Here is a 16,451-nt window from a genome sequence, read left to right as displayed (position 1 = left end):
GAATAAGGAGGAATGAGCAATGCCTATTGCAAAATGTGCACACTCACACAATATTGACTCACCATAATTAAGGCCAAAGAGCGCTTAAAATATGGCACATATTGTGTCCAGAATTGAGATATTTACCCTAAAATCAGAAGCTCAAAAAAGCAATGCTTAAAAGCATCCTTATGCATGTATGCATAAAAGAAGGTGGTTTAAAATCGCTCAGATTGCACTTATTCAATTTTAATCACAAAGCAGATTAGCCACATAAACCCATTTTCTCATGCTGGTTGTTTCCCAGACAGCAAAACAATTATCCGGCTGTATAAAATGAATTGAGTTCTTGCCCTGGAGAAGAAATATTTAGAAATCCTTAAAGCTCCTTGATTTTTTTGTCTGTGCTTTTAATATTGAGGTCCAGAGTATCCACCTTGGTGGTGAGGCGATTCAAGATGTCGTCTTGATCGTCAATTTCAGATTGCAAGCCAAGAGCCAGGCTCTTCAGGCGGCTCAGCCCAGAGGACATCTCATCTGAAAGTAGACAAACAAAATGTAGCAAAATTAGCAGCAAAAACACAAGATAACAAACATCCTTAAGGAGTCAATCCATTATAAGTGAAATATTGCTCAGATAATATTCTGAGCTAAGGAGCTAATGGCTAAGTGGATGGATGTTCATTTTCAGTGGCTTTTTCAGTCCGTTTAGGGCAGGTGTGAGGAACCCTCCAGATGCTGCTAAACTATAATTCCCATCACCCCATTGGTCATGTTTGCTAGGGCTGATAGGAGTTGTGGTTCACCACCATCAGGAGAGCCAAAGGTTCCCCACTCCTGATTTAGGGTGAGCTTTCATCTGCAAAAGCTCATGCTACAATACCATTATTAGTCTTTAAGGTGCCACAGGACTAGCTTTTTATACAAACTAACACAGCTACCTCTGTGAAATGTAATAAGGTGGAGAGACACACTGCTGCCTTAATACATTTTGCTATTTCCAACCCACTCTTGGCAAATTATCATTGTCTTTTAGAGTGGCAGCAGTTAGTTGACCACATCCACTTAACTTTTTGCAGTCAAAAGCGCAACTTGTAGGACTTCCGGGAAGGGTTGCTTTGCCTGTGCTGCCTCTGAGTCAAGCTCTCGTCTCAGAAGAAGCTTTTTCAGCTTTAAAATCAGTCAGAACGCTCTTTTTGACTGATAAAGATTTTCTCCCGGACAGGGAGAAACGTAGAGATTAACCACAAAGCCTGTTTTTGTGGGGAGGACTGGATTTCATTTATTTATGAGAGAAGGTTCAAACTGCAATGCCGGACGGACTTTCATCAAGCTCTAGCTGATTATAGCGACACATTTATCTTTTCTTCAAAGAAAAACGGACTTTAACAGGCAGACAAGCATCCTTCTTTCTATTTTCTTTTTTCATTTGGTTTAAATTGGTGCAGCAAAAAAGAGATTTGTTAATGAATCAGCTGTGAAGAACTTCTAGGTGAGTTATGGCTTTTCTCTTTCACTCACGAAATTAAGGTGGAAAGAAATCGAAAAAGCTTATCTTTGTTTTTATCGCAAAAAGCTGTCCTGGAGGTGCATTCTAAAGATACCAACGGAAGAGGGATTTCTATTTCGAGGAGGGGAAAAAAAAATTTTTTTTTGTCTATTTCATTTTGACGAATCTGCTTGTTCACGACACCACTAATTGTTTTGATGTTGGGAACTAAGTTTGTTTTGTATTCCTGAACACATAGAGATAAGGCAGGCTGTACTGTCTACACTGATATCAGCAAGCCTCGAATATTAACCCAATTGTGGCTGAAATAATTTTTGTTTCTGTGGTTTTAAGAATGACAACCAGGAAAGTGATTGAGACCATGGAAGAAATTATGTTTCAGAAAATAATGGGTGAGATTGAGATAATGAAACAAACCCTGAGACAGGGTAGACAGGACATGAAAATTGAATTTAACAAAATGACGCAGGAGCTTAAAGAAATAGGGGATTCTGTGAGAGAGGAGTTTGATGGGATTAGAGATGAGAAAAGAAAAATTAAAGGGAAGCTACAAGCCCTGGAGATTGGAACAAATGTGAAATTGGAAAAAGATTTGGAGTTTATGGATGTTAGAAATAAAGTTTACTGTTTGGAATTCAACGTTGTCTCTGAAGAAATTAATGAAGATTTTGGTGGTAAAGTTATCAATGTCTTGGATAATTTTCTGGACTGGAATGATGTGATGGAGCTTGACATAGAAAAAATCTATGGTGTTGGCTACAGATATGTGACAGTGGAGAAACTCTTAAGAGATGAGCCAGTGCATTTTGTAAAAAAGAAGAACAGAGATATGACTTTGCAGCAATATTTCACCAACATATTCAGAATTCTTGACTGGAATGATGTGATGGGGCTTGACATAGAAAAAACTTATGGAATTAACTACAAATGTGTGACAGAGCAGAGATGTGACTTTACAACAATATTTCAGCAACATATTCAGAATTGATGGCAAGGACATATTTGTGATGGGGGAAATTCCCATCAGACTCTTGTTATATGACTATGGCTATGACAGCAAGATCATCATGGGATACTGATAATGGATGAATGGATACTGAAACCACTGGATTTAACAGGACTATTGAAGATGGAAGATGGAATTAATATTGATAATGGAAGAATGGTTATGGAAATTATTGGACCTAACAGATTTGACGAGATGGATTAATCAATATGTTTATTTGGACTATGGCTATGACAACAAGATTATTATGGGATACTGATAATAGAAGAATGGCTACTGAAATTACTGGATTTAACAGGATTATTGAAGATGGAAGATGGAATTAATATAGATAATGGAAGAATGGCTATTGAAATTATTGGGCCTAACAGATTTGAATCAGATGGATTAAGCGACATGTCTATTTGGAGAAAAGTTGAAAGATATATCTCTCAAGGAATTGAAACCTCTCTTTGACTTTTTGTGGAAAGAATAAAGTAACGTTTATGAGATTTAATGATTAATTAAGATAACTACTGGAGGAAAGTGATTTTATAATATAGTTTTAGCGATAGGATTGTTATATATTGTAGACCTATAACTGATCTGCGACAAATCGGAAGTCAACATTTTATTTTATTGTTTAATTGTTTTTGTTTTGTTTTGTTTTTTGTCTTTGAAAATTTGAATAAAAATTAATGATAAAAAAAAAAGCGCAACTTGTAGAATCTGATGCAAGAAGCAGCTGTTACAGGGCATCCACAGACATTTCAAGTCTAATTTCTGCACAGCAATTATAGCCCTGGTTGAAAATTTTGCTGGTGGTGGCAGCAGGGCTGGTGCCAGATGGCGGCCAGGCTGGACCCTGGCCAAGGGCCCCTGAGGCTCAGAGCGGCCCTTGAAAGGCCCTTTCTTAGGGTGGGAAGATGGCACCCCCGTTCCATGATCTGCAGCAGCATTATTTATTTATTATTTATTTATTGCATTTTTAAACCGCCCTATAGCAACAAGCTCTCAGGGCGGTGTACATAAGATAAAACCACAATTAAAATACAAGCAAGTGTGGATTATAAAACATATTTAAGAACAGAATTAAAATACAAATTAAAATAAAAATTACAACTACAATTAAGTTTAAAATTAAAGTTAAATTAAGCAACCCGACCCTGCCATAGATTATGGAGAGGGAGCTCCAGGGAACTCCCCCCTAATACAGATAGTGCAGGCTTCAATAAGCCCGCCCACATGCTGCACCTACCTTTCCCATCAGTGTGAATGCCGTACACGCTGTGTGAACATGCCTCCATCACCCAAGATGTCGATGGGGGGGGGGGGCTAATGCCCCTGCTACCATCTTGGTTGATGGCAAGCTTGTGTGCTATGCGCACACAGCATTCACATGACACAAGAGGTACATGGGGTGCACGGGTGGGCTTATTAGCCCTGTGCTGCCTGTATTGGGGGGGTGCTGGGCTATGGCGCTGCAGGCCTGGGGCAGGCTGGTGCCGGCCCTGGGTGGCAGCAATGTCTCCACCCACACCCCCAGACCAACCTCTGACTCTCAGTGTCCCCATACAACCATTTCCCCTCTCTTCCTACTGAGACAAAACTCTAGGCAGCAGAACTGGTTTAACAATATAGTCTCATACACTTGTTTTTAAAGGTTTGTAAGTCACTTAGAGACTCTTTACGTAGCAAGTGACTAATGGAAATAATAATAATAAAAAATAGGGACAATGATATTTTCCATCTCCTGCTATTTTCATGCAATGAGAATAAAAATGGGGGAGACATGCCACTCTCTGCTTGGGAGAAAGCCCCAAAGGAGTCAGACAGATTTGATTTCGAGTAAACAACTGGGATTAAGCATTAGTAAGCTCAGGTTGTCGTGACTCACCTAAGTTGCTATCGACTTTCTGATGATATGTTCGGAGATGTTGATTCCTTGGGTAACTCTCAGGTTGGAATGAAGAATCTGAACTGGTTCCACTGGAACTATACTCTGGCGAGAGGAAAAAATGACAGACGTTTACCAAACACCAGTTGATAGCACCAATTCTAAAAAAAAACCCTTGTTCTGTGTGGCATGTGTGCCCCACAGCATGATGGTTTTATGCTGAATTACTGAAATGCATAATTATAATTATTAAAGTTGATTCGCAGTTGGGAAATAAGTAATGCAACCCTTTCTTGCAGACCTGCCAAATTACTATTCCTGCTTTTGTCTTCAAAATCCACTATAAGGAAATACTGCCCAGTTAAGGGGCAAAGCTGGCCTCTGTCAAGAACTGCTGTACCAAAAAAAAATAAAAAAATGCCCAACTCCTCCAGGCCCAGCTGTTTAAACAAGATTAAACAAACCTGGATTATCCAACTTCCGTAAATTTGGATGACTCTCCTGGTACTTTGACTCCTGTTCTTTACTGATGGATATGGCCTCTTTCAATCTGGAGATAGAAAAAAAAGACAGGTACTATTCCCAGTGTCCAAATAGGTTTATATTAAGAGTGTTTTTTTTAAAAAAAGTCTGTTTTCCTTTTTGCAGTGTTTCACTGTCATTCATTTGGGGGTGGGGTGTAAAAATGAAGCAGCCACTGAAGTCAAAATACAAAAGCATGCTCACTTAGGTTCCCACCCTCCACTCCCAATCAACTCAAAATGAGTCCATAAAAAAAAACACCATTCACAAAAGAAACCTGGAGGTTCCATCCTTTGAAGAAAAGTTCCTTGTACACAGAAATCATAGAAAGTTAAATGATGAAACTCCCAGGAAAGCACGATCTCCAAGCCGCCTTGCTTCAAATACAGCATTATGGTGTATTTTGCACCTTTCCGGGCTCTGCCGAGAATGGGTGCGAGGGTTAAGCGGGTACCCAAATGCCAACATAAATACCAGGTTTTGTTACGGGAGAAGTTGCTGCGAGTTTTACATCTTTGTCGGCCCCACCGAAAAAAGAATGATGGGATGGAAACTGAGGTTTAAACTTCACCACCCAACTGTATCCTGGACTTCCATGCCTGCCCTCAGATCCCCAAACTTCATGTTTTCCACCTTTCCCACCTCCCCTTGGAAATGAACTTGGGTTGCTTACTTGTTGCTGGCTTGGTATTCAGTGGCCCCGTTCTGTTCAAGCTTGATTTCTTGCGGCTTGGCTTTGAAGTAATTTACAAAGCCACCAAACACACTCTTGATACTGTTAATGTGTCTCTGACTCGTTTTTAGATCTTGGTCCATCTTATCCACCATTCGTTCGGTGCGCTTCAGTGCCTCGCCTTGCCGGGTAAGCTCCTATAGGAAAAAAAAAACCCAGTTTTTAATGGGCTGGAAAAAAAGGGGATAGGAAGTGTTTTAACTTCACAAAGGATCAGGTATCAGGAACAACACTCCCTGGCTACATTCACATGTAATATGTGCTAAAAGCACTATGTGCAGAATAGCCCAAACAAAGCCTTGGGCTCCTCCAGTATTTAGTTCCACTTTCCTGGAAATTTGGATAGCCATGTTTTCAAAACCAGAGACCATGATTTAAAACAAGCTCTGAGCAATGTCAAACAATGGGTTGTGAAGCTGGCTCATTTAACAAACCAGAATCTCTAGCTTGTATGACAAGCCAAGATTCTGGGAAAGTGGAATTGACTGCTGGTGAAGTCTTCCTCCCGGCTGCATAGGAGGAGGTGGTGGTGGTGATACCCAAGGGTTTGCTGGGCTTGTTTCAGCTCACACATGTGTGTTAAACAATGACTTAGCATGATGTGCAAAGTAGGCCCCTTGGTTTAGTTAAAATGGATTGTTTATTTTCCAGATTTCTTTAGTAAGTTGCAGCATAATGTTGGTGGCTGGTGGCGAGGAGACGTACTACTTACCCCTTTGCACTCCCACAGCATTAGTTTAAATGCTGTAATAGATGTATAATTCATACAGCAAGATTTCATCTAAGGAAGCTAAGATACTAAGGCTGGGACTTTGCTGATGTCTACTTAAAGCCTTGCCTGTCAATTGAACTGCATGTGCTCATTTCAAGACCTACTCCTTTCGCGTTTTTTTTTTTAATTTCTACCTGGAATATTTGCCAGTCCAGTTTTCTACCTACAAATAAAAAAACCAAAAGGCTACAGTCTTTTTGGCAAGCTTTCCTCTCCTCTGATCACAAGACTCTTTCAGATAAGGTCTGATAATTTTCTCACGGAGCAGAAAGGCTCTTTTTGGCTTCAGCTGCAGCCTGTAGGAAACTGCAGTTTAGTTCAAATGCAGCTCCTCTACAGCCACGACTAGGGAGAAAAAAAACACAACTTTGATGTGTCCCAACCTCGAGCTTTCATCATAATGATAATGATAACAATAGCTGGTATCCTTTCAGTTTTTCATTTCCTAGTTTACTGAATACTTTTTTCCAAGTCTATTTCATAAGGTCTGAAGAATATAGACGGAGGGCAAGCTAATTCAAATCTCTTCTGGAGGGTTGGAGGAACCTCCTGAACAGATTTAGGAGAGCACGGACGGGATGGGGAGAGGAGAGGAGAGGGAGGGGAAGTTCCTTTGCACAGCCAAAAGTACTTCCGCTAGCTGTTCTATTTAGTTGGCTATCAACCTGAGGACACCATTTCATTCACACCCCACTTGAGCCAAAACAACATCCATGGTCGAAGAGGATAAAAAATTATTAGCATTTCTACACAGCGCTTTCAAAAGTTCAATACCCTGCTCAGACATTATCTTCTTGTTGCAGTCTTCATAACAGCTACGTATGGTAGGCCAGTAGCGTCTCCATATTGCAGATGGGGAGCCAGGAGTGGCTTGCCTTGGGAGATTAGAACCAGGGACATCCCAATTCAGAACTCAGTCTCTTAGACTGAAATCTTAACCCCACCTACCTTCGAGCAAGCCCCACTGAATTCAATGGGACTTACATGGTCAGGATTGCATGTGAGCCTCACAGCTCCATGGTAGAGAGATAAAATATGGGTGTCAATTCTCACTCTTTAAAACAAGAATTCAAGCTACAGACTTCTATTAAACGGATGGTGGAGAGCCTGTGGTCCTCCAGACATTGCAGGATTACAGCTCCCAGCATTCCTGGCCGCTGGCCGTGCTGACAGGATTTGGAGTCCAACAACATCTGGAGGGCCACAGGTTCCCCATCCCTGCTTTAAACCAATAGTCTATACGGCTTTCCCCACAAGCTCCAGAGAAAGCCCAAGCGCCATCAAGCACGGAAGATGATTTTGTAAAGAGACAGAATGGGTAAAGATGTTTTGCTTCACACTCCTGTGCTTTGGCCTTCAAGAAACGAGTAGCAAACTGTGCAAATACTTGTCCATTGTGTTCTGTATAGAACAGGATATGCAAACCAGTGAAAAAGCCAAACTGGCAGCTTTTTTCCCCCAAAAGTGAAAACAAAACAGGGCATCGAGGAATAAGGCTTAGAAGAAGGAACACAAACTGGAAACTATTCTGCCATATAACAGGGAAGATATAATTAGCAAGAACCAGCTAATTTGCAATTTCTTTCACAGCCTCTTGCAACCTTGAACTGTACAAAAGTCCACGAGAAATAGAGAAGCCCCGATTCCAAAGCTACTCTTGAGATCCTCTGATCAAGCCTTGATCAGTTCAACCTCTTCATGAGAGAAACAAAAATAGTCAATTGCCAGGAGCAGCTCCTATGGACTAGCTCCCCGCAATGAAAAGCTATATATGGTAGCTTTTGAAAGGCTGACCAGTGTGTTACACTGAATTACAATGTTTTGGCTGCTTCAATTGGTTGTCTAATTTTAAATAGTTCTACTGAGGGGTTTTGGGTCAACAACAACGCGCCTGGGAAAGAGGATATTTAGTTCTCTCACACACACTCTCAAACACACACACACACACACACACACACACAGAGAGAGAGAGAGAGAGAGAGAGAATAATCTTGAGAGCACAATTAAGCATATGTATTGCTATACGGCTGAGACTCTAAAAATAAGCTTATTAGGACAAAAGGATGTGTATGATTACCCTGGTCATACCAGGAAAGATTGAAGAATGGCCTATAACCATTTGAAAAGCCCTGTTGGTTTCTGTTTTTTAAAAACAGCCTTACGTCTAGAAAGACAACTCAGGAGGCCTCATTCGTGGTTCTACCTACCAAAGATACCTAGCAGTGTTTTAAAGGTTGGCTTTGTAATTGAAGGAAATGATTAATAGGGAGGAGTATTAAGTCAGGTGTATGTTGAAAGTGGCTGAAGTAGGCATGCTTTCTTTTCTAGCCACTGTCTTCAAAATCAAGCAAAGTTTACAAATTATAGTTCCAAAGTAGGCCTTCTGCAGGTCTCACAGATTGTTTTTCAAGAAACAGGACTGAATGGTCACCTTGGAAGATATGCCCATGTATGACTGTTCTATTCCACTTGCCCAGAATAATAATTTCCCAACAAAGGTTCTTTCATGACTGTATTGCCAGACTTCAGTGAAATTAGTATATTAGGGGGAAGGAAGCTTTCCACAGCCCAAGGGCCACATTCCTTTCTGGACAACCTTCCGAGGGCCATAGGTCAGTGGTGGGCAGAACCAGAAGCAAATGTGGGCAGTGCAATTTCTGTAAATGTTATCATTGTACAGTAGACTAGTTTCTACAGACACTCAACACATCCCTCTCTGTTCCCCACCCAGACACACAAGAGGCATTATCAGAGTTCAAGGACACATTCTAGCCAAGTAAAAACAGGATGAGAAGCAAGATCAGTGAGCGTTGTGGTCTGGGGAGAGGGATTTCAAGTAGAGAGACTTAAGAGGGTCGGATACAGAGGTCTGGAGGGCCGCATTCGGCCCTCAGCCCTGAGGTTTCCCACCCCTGAAGTATATAAAGGCAAATGGCACACTGAACCAATGACTTCACATGTTGTAACTGGCATGTACTGGTCTCTTATACTATAAAATTACCTTGGAAAGATTGGTAAATAATGTTGGAAGCACACATAAGTGTGTGCAAACTCTTAAAGGGCATTTGAGTGCTCACATCCATTGTACAGCCTTCATCCTTATCCAGATTTGTCAGTTCTCAGACTCCGAACCTGAACACCTACTTGGATGGAAATTCCACTGAAATCAGTTTGCTTCCAAATAAGTTATCAGGACTAAGATGTTTAATGTGATTTCATAGGGAAAGTAGTTATACTATACGTACATACTCAAAATATTGATACAATGACAGCCATGTTTTTTTTTAAAAAGATGGTATTATCGCAGAGCATTCAAGCAGTATACAAATAATTAAGGAAAGCACTTGTACCAAACATACTCACCATACACTATGGCAAGGCCTATCTAAAGATTCGTGCTTACCTCCGCCGAGGCTATGCCAACATGTTCAGAGTCATAAATGAGGGAGAGGGAACGGTTAGTGCTATCCATGGTGGCCTGGGATCGCCGCAGAACCTCTTGCTGCAGGTACCTCTGTCTATCTGCCCCATCTCTAGGAGGCTCATTGCTTTCATTCCACTTTACTGGCTTTAAGTCTTCATCGTCATCTTCATCAAAAGGATTGTAGCTTTTTGAATAAGCTGACATAATTACTGCTCCAAGGTCAGTTCTCTTCTACGTATGAAAGTCAACAAACAAAGGCAAGGCAAAACTGCACCAACGTTTTTCAAAACCAGGCCAATGCCTTCATGTCAGAGACTGCCAGCGTCACTGTGATGGAAAACCAAACTCTGTAAAAAGAAGCCATTTTTTAGTGAATTTAATCAGATGTTGACAGGACTGGCACAACACGGAGCTATATAAACAGAACAGATTAGCAGCCAATTAAGAGCTTCTCCACCAACTCAAAGCTAATAGAATATATATCGGTTCCACCTTTCTCCATATTTACCAAGTCCTGCAGTTAGGATTAGTGTACCAAGGGCATGACAGATAAAGAGACAAGTCAATTATTGGGCCAGGAAATACTAAGCCACTACAGAAGACTGAAAGTGGGCAAACCAAGCTAAATTCTTGCTATTTGTCTGTACCACTCATCTGCGTCAGACACCTGAAACTATCTGCTATGCCAACATCTTTCCACAGCTAGAGTACCTGTGCTCCAACAGTGGTGATTTCTGTGATATGCACTGTATGATTTGATCCACAGAGGAAGAGACTAGTACCAGCCCTGTGATATAGTTGTAACTTATCTTTCAGTTTAAACCACTTCCAAAGCTATGAAGAGGTCACAGTTCAAACCCTGGTGCTCATTGGTTTTAGGTTGGCTGTAAAACAGGAGAAGGAGGTTGCTTGACTTTAGTCATCATGAATCAACCAGCCTCGGGTGAGTTCAAACAGTAACTATTACAGAATTCAGCAGTGGTGCAAGTTCTGCTGTTACGACAAATGGCTTCCTGTTTTAGCCATACTATCAACGTTGCTTCTTTCACAACTCCAGAACCTTTACAATTACCTATAATTTTGGGGGGAGTGGGGTTGGAATCCTTATCAGTGTGATACGTTGCAAATGCAAGAGCACATGCTGACAGGCCAAAGCACAACTTCTGTTGGGTGGAATCTGCCCTGACCTCAGTGTTTAATCAACCGTTCCTTGTCTTGGGACAGCTCAAGTCATTGCACTGTGCCAACTCCTCTTCACAGGATTAAATAGTATTTTGAAGGCCTACGCTGCTCATCTCTCGCAATAACAAAGACCAGTCACTGCAGTCTTCAGAACAGGCGCTATAGGCTGTACCCTATACACCTGAGGTCCCTTCATGGCCACATGGAACACAGTCCTTAGCAACGCTGTACAGTAGGGCCCCGCTTTCCGGTGTTCCGCTTTTCGGCATTCCGCTGATGCGGCGGCTTTCAGTCAGGGGAAATTCCCCGTTTTAAAGCCGATTTTTCCATTTTGCAGCATTTTCACGCGACGCAACCCATTAAAGTCAATGGGTTCCGCTTTACAGCGATTTCCGCTTTATGGCGGGGGCCTGGTCCCTAACCCGCCATATAAGCGGGGCCCTACTGTACCACTACTATGCAATTCCCTCTCTTTGGATACTAGCCAAGCACCTACAGTTATTATTATTACTAAAGACTTTTCTGTTTACACAGACTTTTCCTGTAGCATGATCCAGCCAGGTGTTTGTTGACTGGCTTATTTGTGAATTTTATTACGTATCTGTAATACTGAGTTTGAAGTTCTTCAGTGGTACACTCATCTGGTATTTATATGCTGAGTGGTATACTTTTTTTGCAAATAAATAAATAGCCCCAAAGATACTGGGTTTAGGACTGAATCACCTGATTCAACAAGCGAAGACAAAAGAATTACAAAATCGAGATGAGACTGTCCAATGCACTATGGGATTCATGTTTGCAGGGTGATGCTAACCATGTTTACCTGGAAGCAAGCCCACACCGACCAATGAGGTTTATTGTCAGTAGCTATCAAACTCTGTGGGACTTACTTCCCAGTAAGTGTATCTAGAAATGCAGTGTCTGCTTTTGAGCGCAATTCTAACAGCTAGTTTTCACCTCTCAGCCCTTCCATGGCTTAGAAACCAGCTACTGTATCTGAAGGATTGCTTTTAAAAAAATGTTTTTAAACTTGTATATTTGTTGTATAATTGTTGTAAACCACCCAGAGAACTTCGGCTATGGGGTGGTATACAAATGCAATAAATAAATAAAGGATCAACTGCCTCCACATGTACCTGCTCAGATCTTAATATCAGTCCTCTGTCAGGTGAAGTACAGCAGGTGGCTGCTAGAGAAAGGGCCTTTTCAGTAGTGACTCCACAGCTGTGGAATGCCACCCTCCCCAGAGAAGCTCAGCTGGCGCCTACCTTGACATCCCTCCAGCAATAGACACAGACCTTTATATCTACCCAGACTTTAAAAACTAGTTTCTGCTTGAAAATTCAGTTTTATCTTGGCTACTCCTTTTATGCTGTTTTTTTCTGCCTTACAAACTTACTTTATGCACTTTAAATTGGCATTTATTTTTTGTTACAAGCCACCCTGAGAACATGGCTATAGAATGGCAGCATAGTGATAGCTTAAATTAACAAGTTAAAAACAAATACTACCCACAAAGCAGTGCCAGGACAGAAACAGTACTAATGTAGCTGTCTTTGATTTTTAAATATTAACCCACCTTGAGGAGCTTTCTGGATCAAAAAGCAGGACAGAAATGAAATAATGTTAATAAACCTAATTACTCACCGCTATCATCTATTACCATCAACAGACCAAAAATAAAACCATACAATGCACCATAATCTAAAGAAGCAAAATGCAAAGCAAGGTATAACCTGAGGAAAAGGGAAAAGAGAAGGTTTAAAAAAAGAAAAAAACAAGTGATGCTTGACTGTGCCAGTTGATGCTGATGGCAGTTTGAGTCCAACAACATCTGGAAGACCACAGGTTCCCTATCCATGGTATAGAACCATTACGGTGTAGTGGCTAACAAAAACTGGGAAGACCTGGGTTCAAATCCCCACACAACCACAAAACTCACTGCAGAACACTGAGCCAGACACTGTTTCTTTCAGCCTAACCGACCTCACAAGGTTGTTGTGAGAATAAAGTGTCCCCAAACCACATTCAATAATGACAGTCACAGGGTGACACTGGTCTAGTCTCTCTGTCTCTCTCTGTCTAACCTACCTGATAGGGCTGCTGTGAGGATCCACTGGTGCAAACCACTACTCAGTCAGAAAACTCACCTGGGGGACATGGGACCAGTCACTATCTCCCTGCCGAACCTACCTCACTGAGCTGTTGTAAAGATCCACCGACTCATATCTCCACTCAGCCATGAAACTCACGGGGTGACATTAGGCTAGTCACTCTGTCTCTGCCTCACAGGGTTATTGTGAGGACAAGTGTCTCAAATCCCTACTCAGCTATGAAACTCACTGGGGGCCAGCGAGTGAGCCACCTTCTCTGTCATCCTAATCTACCTCATGAGGCTGTCACGAACACAAAGCGGCTCAAACCCCCACTCAGCCACTAAATTCACTGGGCGACATCAGGCTTGTCACTATGCCTCTACCAAACCTACCTCGCCCGGTTGTTGCGAGGGCAAAATGTCCCAAATTTATGAAGCTCACTGTGCGACATGGAGCCAGCGACACTCTCACAGCCAAAACCTACCTCACAGGGCTGTTGTGAGGATAACAACACGGGCGGGAGGGGCACGAACGTTATCTTTTGCTCCTTGGTGGGATATAAACGTGACAAAATAAGATATAGCGAACAAATACAGAAAGAGAAAGGTTCTTTTCCGTAGCCCTCCGTCCCTTCCCGGCACACACTCACCAGCTTACACAGAGCTCTTCCCCTTCTGACTTCCCGTCGCGAGCGGAGGCGGTAGCTACGTCGCCTCCCGCCCTCCGCCAGGCCAAGTGGGCCAAACCATCTCTGAAGGAAGCCAGGGGGGAGGGGGAGAGCGAGACCGAGGAAAAAAACTGAACAAAGATGGACGCGGTCGGACTGAACCAACCACCGCCTGAAGAGAGGGGAAAACAAAATAACATAACGGACTTTTCAGTCTTTTCCTCACCTGAAACAACAACCGGGTGGGGGGGGAAGAGAAGCAAGTACAACTTGTAGTAAATGAAGCTACTACAATAATAATAATAATAATAATAATAATAATAAATAATAATAATAAATAATACTACAGCAGGTAACCCGCTTTTGATATATATACACACATAAAACAAAACCTGTCATCCAACAGAGTTAGTTGGTTGTGTCTGATTTTCTATAACGATGGTATACCGGGAGTGAAGCCACTGTGGGCGCCGCCATCTTCGTCACGTGCTATAGACTGATCATGCTTTTCCCATAGACTTAATACTGTAGTTAGATTATTTTATTTATTTATTTATTTATTAAATTTATATACCGCCCGACTAGCAATAGCTCTCTGGGCGGTGAACATAAAATAGCATAAAAATACAATGAATAACAAAATAATACTAAAATACAATCATCAATCCAATACAATAAACATTTTAAAAAGTAAATCAGTGTAACTTAAAATGCTTCAGAGAATAGGAAGGTTTTGACCTGGCGCCGGAAGGAGAGCAGAGTCGGGGCCAGGCGTACTTCCTCGGGGAGACTGTTCCATAGTTCGGGGGCCACCACTGAGAAGGCCCTAGATCTTGTCATCACCCTCTGGGCCTCCCTGTGAGTTGGAACCCGGAGGAGGGCCTTCGTAGCAGAATGTAGTGCACGGGCCGGTTCGTATCGGAAGAGGCGTTCCGCAAGGTATCATGGTCCCACACCGTATAAGGCTTTATAGGTTAATACCAACACTTTGAATCTAGCCCGGAAACATATTGGCAACCAGTGCAAGCTGGCCAGAACAGGTGTTATATGCTCGGACCGCTTGGTCCTTGTCAGCAATCTGGCCGCCGCATTTTGCACTAGTTGTAGCTTCCGAACTGTCTTCAAAGGTAGCCCTACGTAAAGCGCATTACAGTAATCCAAACGTGAGGTTACCAGAGCATGTACCACTGATGTAAGATTGACGCTCAGGGTCTGACGTCTGGGCTGTCGACCCTAAGGCTGCAATCCGATGCATGTCTACTCAGAAGTAAGCTCCATTAGGTTCAATGGGGCTTACTCCCAGATAAGTGTGTATTGGATTGAAGCCAAAGTGTTGGATTCAGACTTGGTCATACTTAGAGACCAACCAAAATCAATATCTCTTAAATCTGATTGACTAAGGCTGCAATCCAATACACACTTACCTGGGAGTAAGTCTCATTGAACCCAATGGAGATTACATGTCCTTGCTTGCAGCCTTGGTTGCAAAAGGGGAGGGGGGAAATCACACCATTGAATTCAACAGGACTTACTTCTGAATAGACATGGTTAGGATTGCGCTGTAAGTCTTGATCCATCCCTAACAAATTTATTATGGCATAAGCTACAGACAGTCCACTAATGGACCACAAACGCTAACGCCATAATAAATTTGTTCAACTTTGCTAGGACCATTGTAATGGTTGTACACTAATGCACTCTTTTTGGTTTTTACGCTACGCCTTTGGCTCTTAATTTTTTGTGAGCTGCTTAAAGACTCTTTTGCAGTGAGCCTCTATAAGTCAAATAAGTAATAATAAAAATCAACAATAATAGTAGCAATTTAAGGTGCCATAGGACTCTTGGTTTTTCCTACAACAGGCTAAGGCTGCAATCCAATACAGACTTACCTGGGAGTAGGTCCCATTGAACCCAATAGAGCTTTCTTTTGAGTAGACACGGATTGCAGCCTAAAAGGGCTTCCGCTCTACTGCCAATCATGCAAAGTTCAGCGCAAGCGTCCTCAAATTTAGGTTTCCGGATGCTGGTAGACTACAATTCCCATAATCCGTGACCATTGTCTTTGCTTGTCGGGGATGATGGGAGTTGAAGTCCAGCAAATAAATAAATAAATAAATCCAGCGCATCAACGATTCCCCAGAGTTGGACTACAACTTCTATCGGCCCAAGCCAGCATGGCATCGTCGGGGATGATGGGAGTTGTAGTTCAACATCATTACCATGGCGGGCTGGCTGGCCCGTTCTCGCGAGAAGAAGACCGACGCGAGCCGTGAGGCAAGGAGAGTGGCCAGCTGTGGTGGTGATGGAGGTGAAGGGAGAGGGAAGAGGGGCGGGGCCACGCAGGAGCGGCTCCGAATGACATTCCGTGAGGCGGCGACGGCTTTGGTTTGGGGCCCTTCCTCCTCCTCCTCCTCCTCCTCGCAAGATGTCGGCTCTGGCCGTAGCGACGGCGGCTGCTGCGACGGCGGCGGCCGTGACCGCGGCGCGCTTCGAGAAGCCCAGCAGCCCGGGCTCGTCGCGGGGCTTCTACTTCAACACGGTGCTCTCGCTCGCCCGTTCGCTGGCCGTGCAGAGGCTCGCTCCGCTCGAGAAGGTGCCGCCGCCAGGAGGGGAGGTGATGGGCAGGCGGGCTGGCGGCTGGAGGAGGAGGAGGAGGAGGATGGCTTCTCCGAGCCGCCTGGGGG

At 42.9% G+C, this 16,451-nt stretch overlaps 2 protein-coding genes across 6 annotated transcripts in view; one reads left to right on the top strand and one right to left on the bottom strand.

The window, feature by feature from the left end:
* Positions 1–212: 212 nt before the first annotated feature.
* On the bottom strand, positions 213–15,756 carry SNAP29 (synaptosome associated protein 29). Of its 4 annotated transcripts, XM_061602883.1 has the most exons (7): positions 15,657–15,756; positions 13,750–13,993; positions 9,802–10,169; positions 5,567–5,763; positions 4,836–4,921; positions 4,372–4,476; positions 213–516 (listed from the first exon to the last, which is right to left on the bottom strand). In XM_061602883.1, exons 3-7 carry the CDS (start codon positions 10,024–10,026, stop codon positions 359–361), a joined length of 771 nt encoding a protein of 256 aa, XP_061458867.1. In that variant the 5' UTR covers positions 10,027–10,169; positions 13,750–13,993; positions 15,657–15,756; the 3' UTR covers positions 213–358. The 4 variants fall into 4 exon arrangements, with proteins under 4 accessions (XP_061458867.1, XP_061458869.1, XP_061458870.1 ...); XM_061602885.1 differs by lacking the exon at positions 13,750–13,993 and having other exon boundaries at positions 15,657–15,749; XM_061602886.1 differs by lacking the exons at positions 13,750–13,993; positions 15,657–15,756 and adding an exon at positions 13,994–14,079.
* A 273-nt stretch (positions 15,757–16,029) lies between these two features.
* PI4KA (phosphatidylinositol 4-kinase alpha) overlaps positions 16,030–16,451 on the top strand; it is a 105,446-nt gene continuing 105,024 nt past the window's right edge. For both annotated transcript variants that reach the window (XM_061602491.1, XM_061602490.1), the window contains exon 1: positions 16,030–16,360. In XM_061602491.1, the coding sequence (XP_061458475.1) occupies positions 16,193–16,360 (168 nt within the window). In that variant the 5' untranslated portion in view covers positions 16,030–16,192. The remainder of the gene's footprint in view (positions 16,361–16,451) is intronic.

This window comes from Rhineura floridana, chromosome 19, assembly GCF_030035675.1.
Source record: "Rhineura floridana isolate rRhiFlo1 chromosome 19, rRhiFlo1.hap2, whole genome shotgun sequence".
NCBI lineage: Eukaryota > Metazoa > Chordata > Lepidosauria > Squamata > Rhineuridae > Rhineura > Rhineura floridana.
This window is presented reverse-complemented; position numbering and strand designations above follow the sequence as displayed.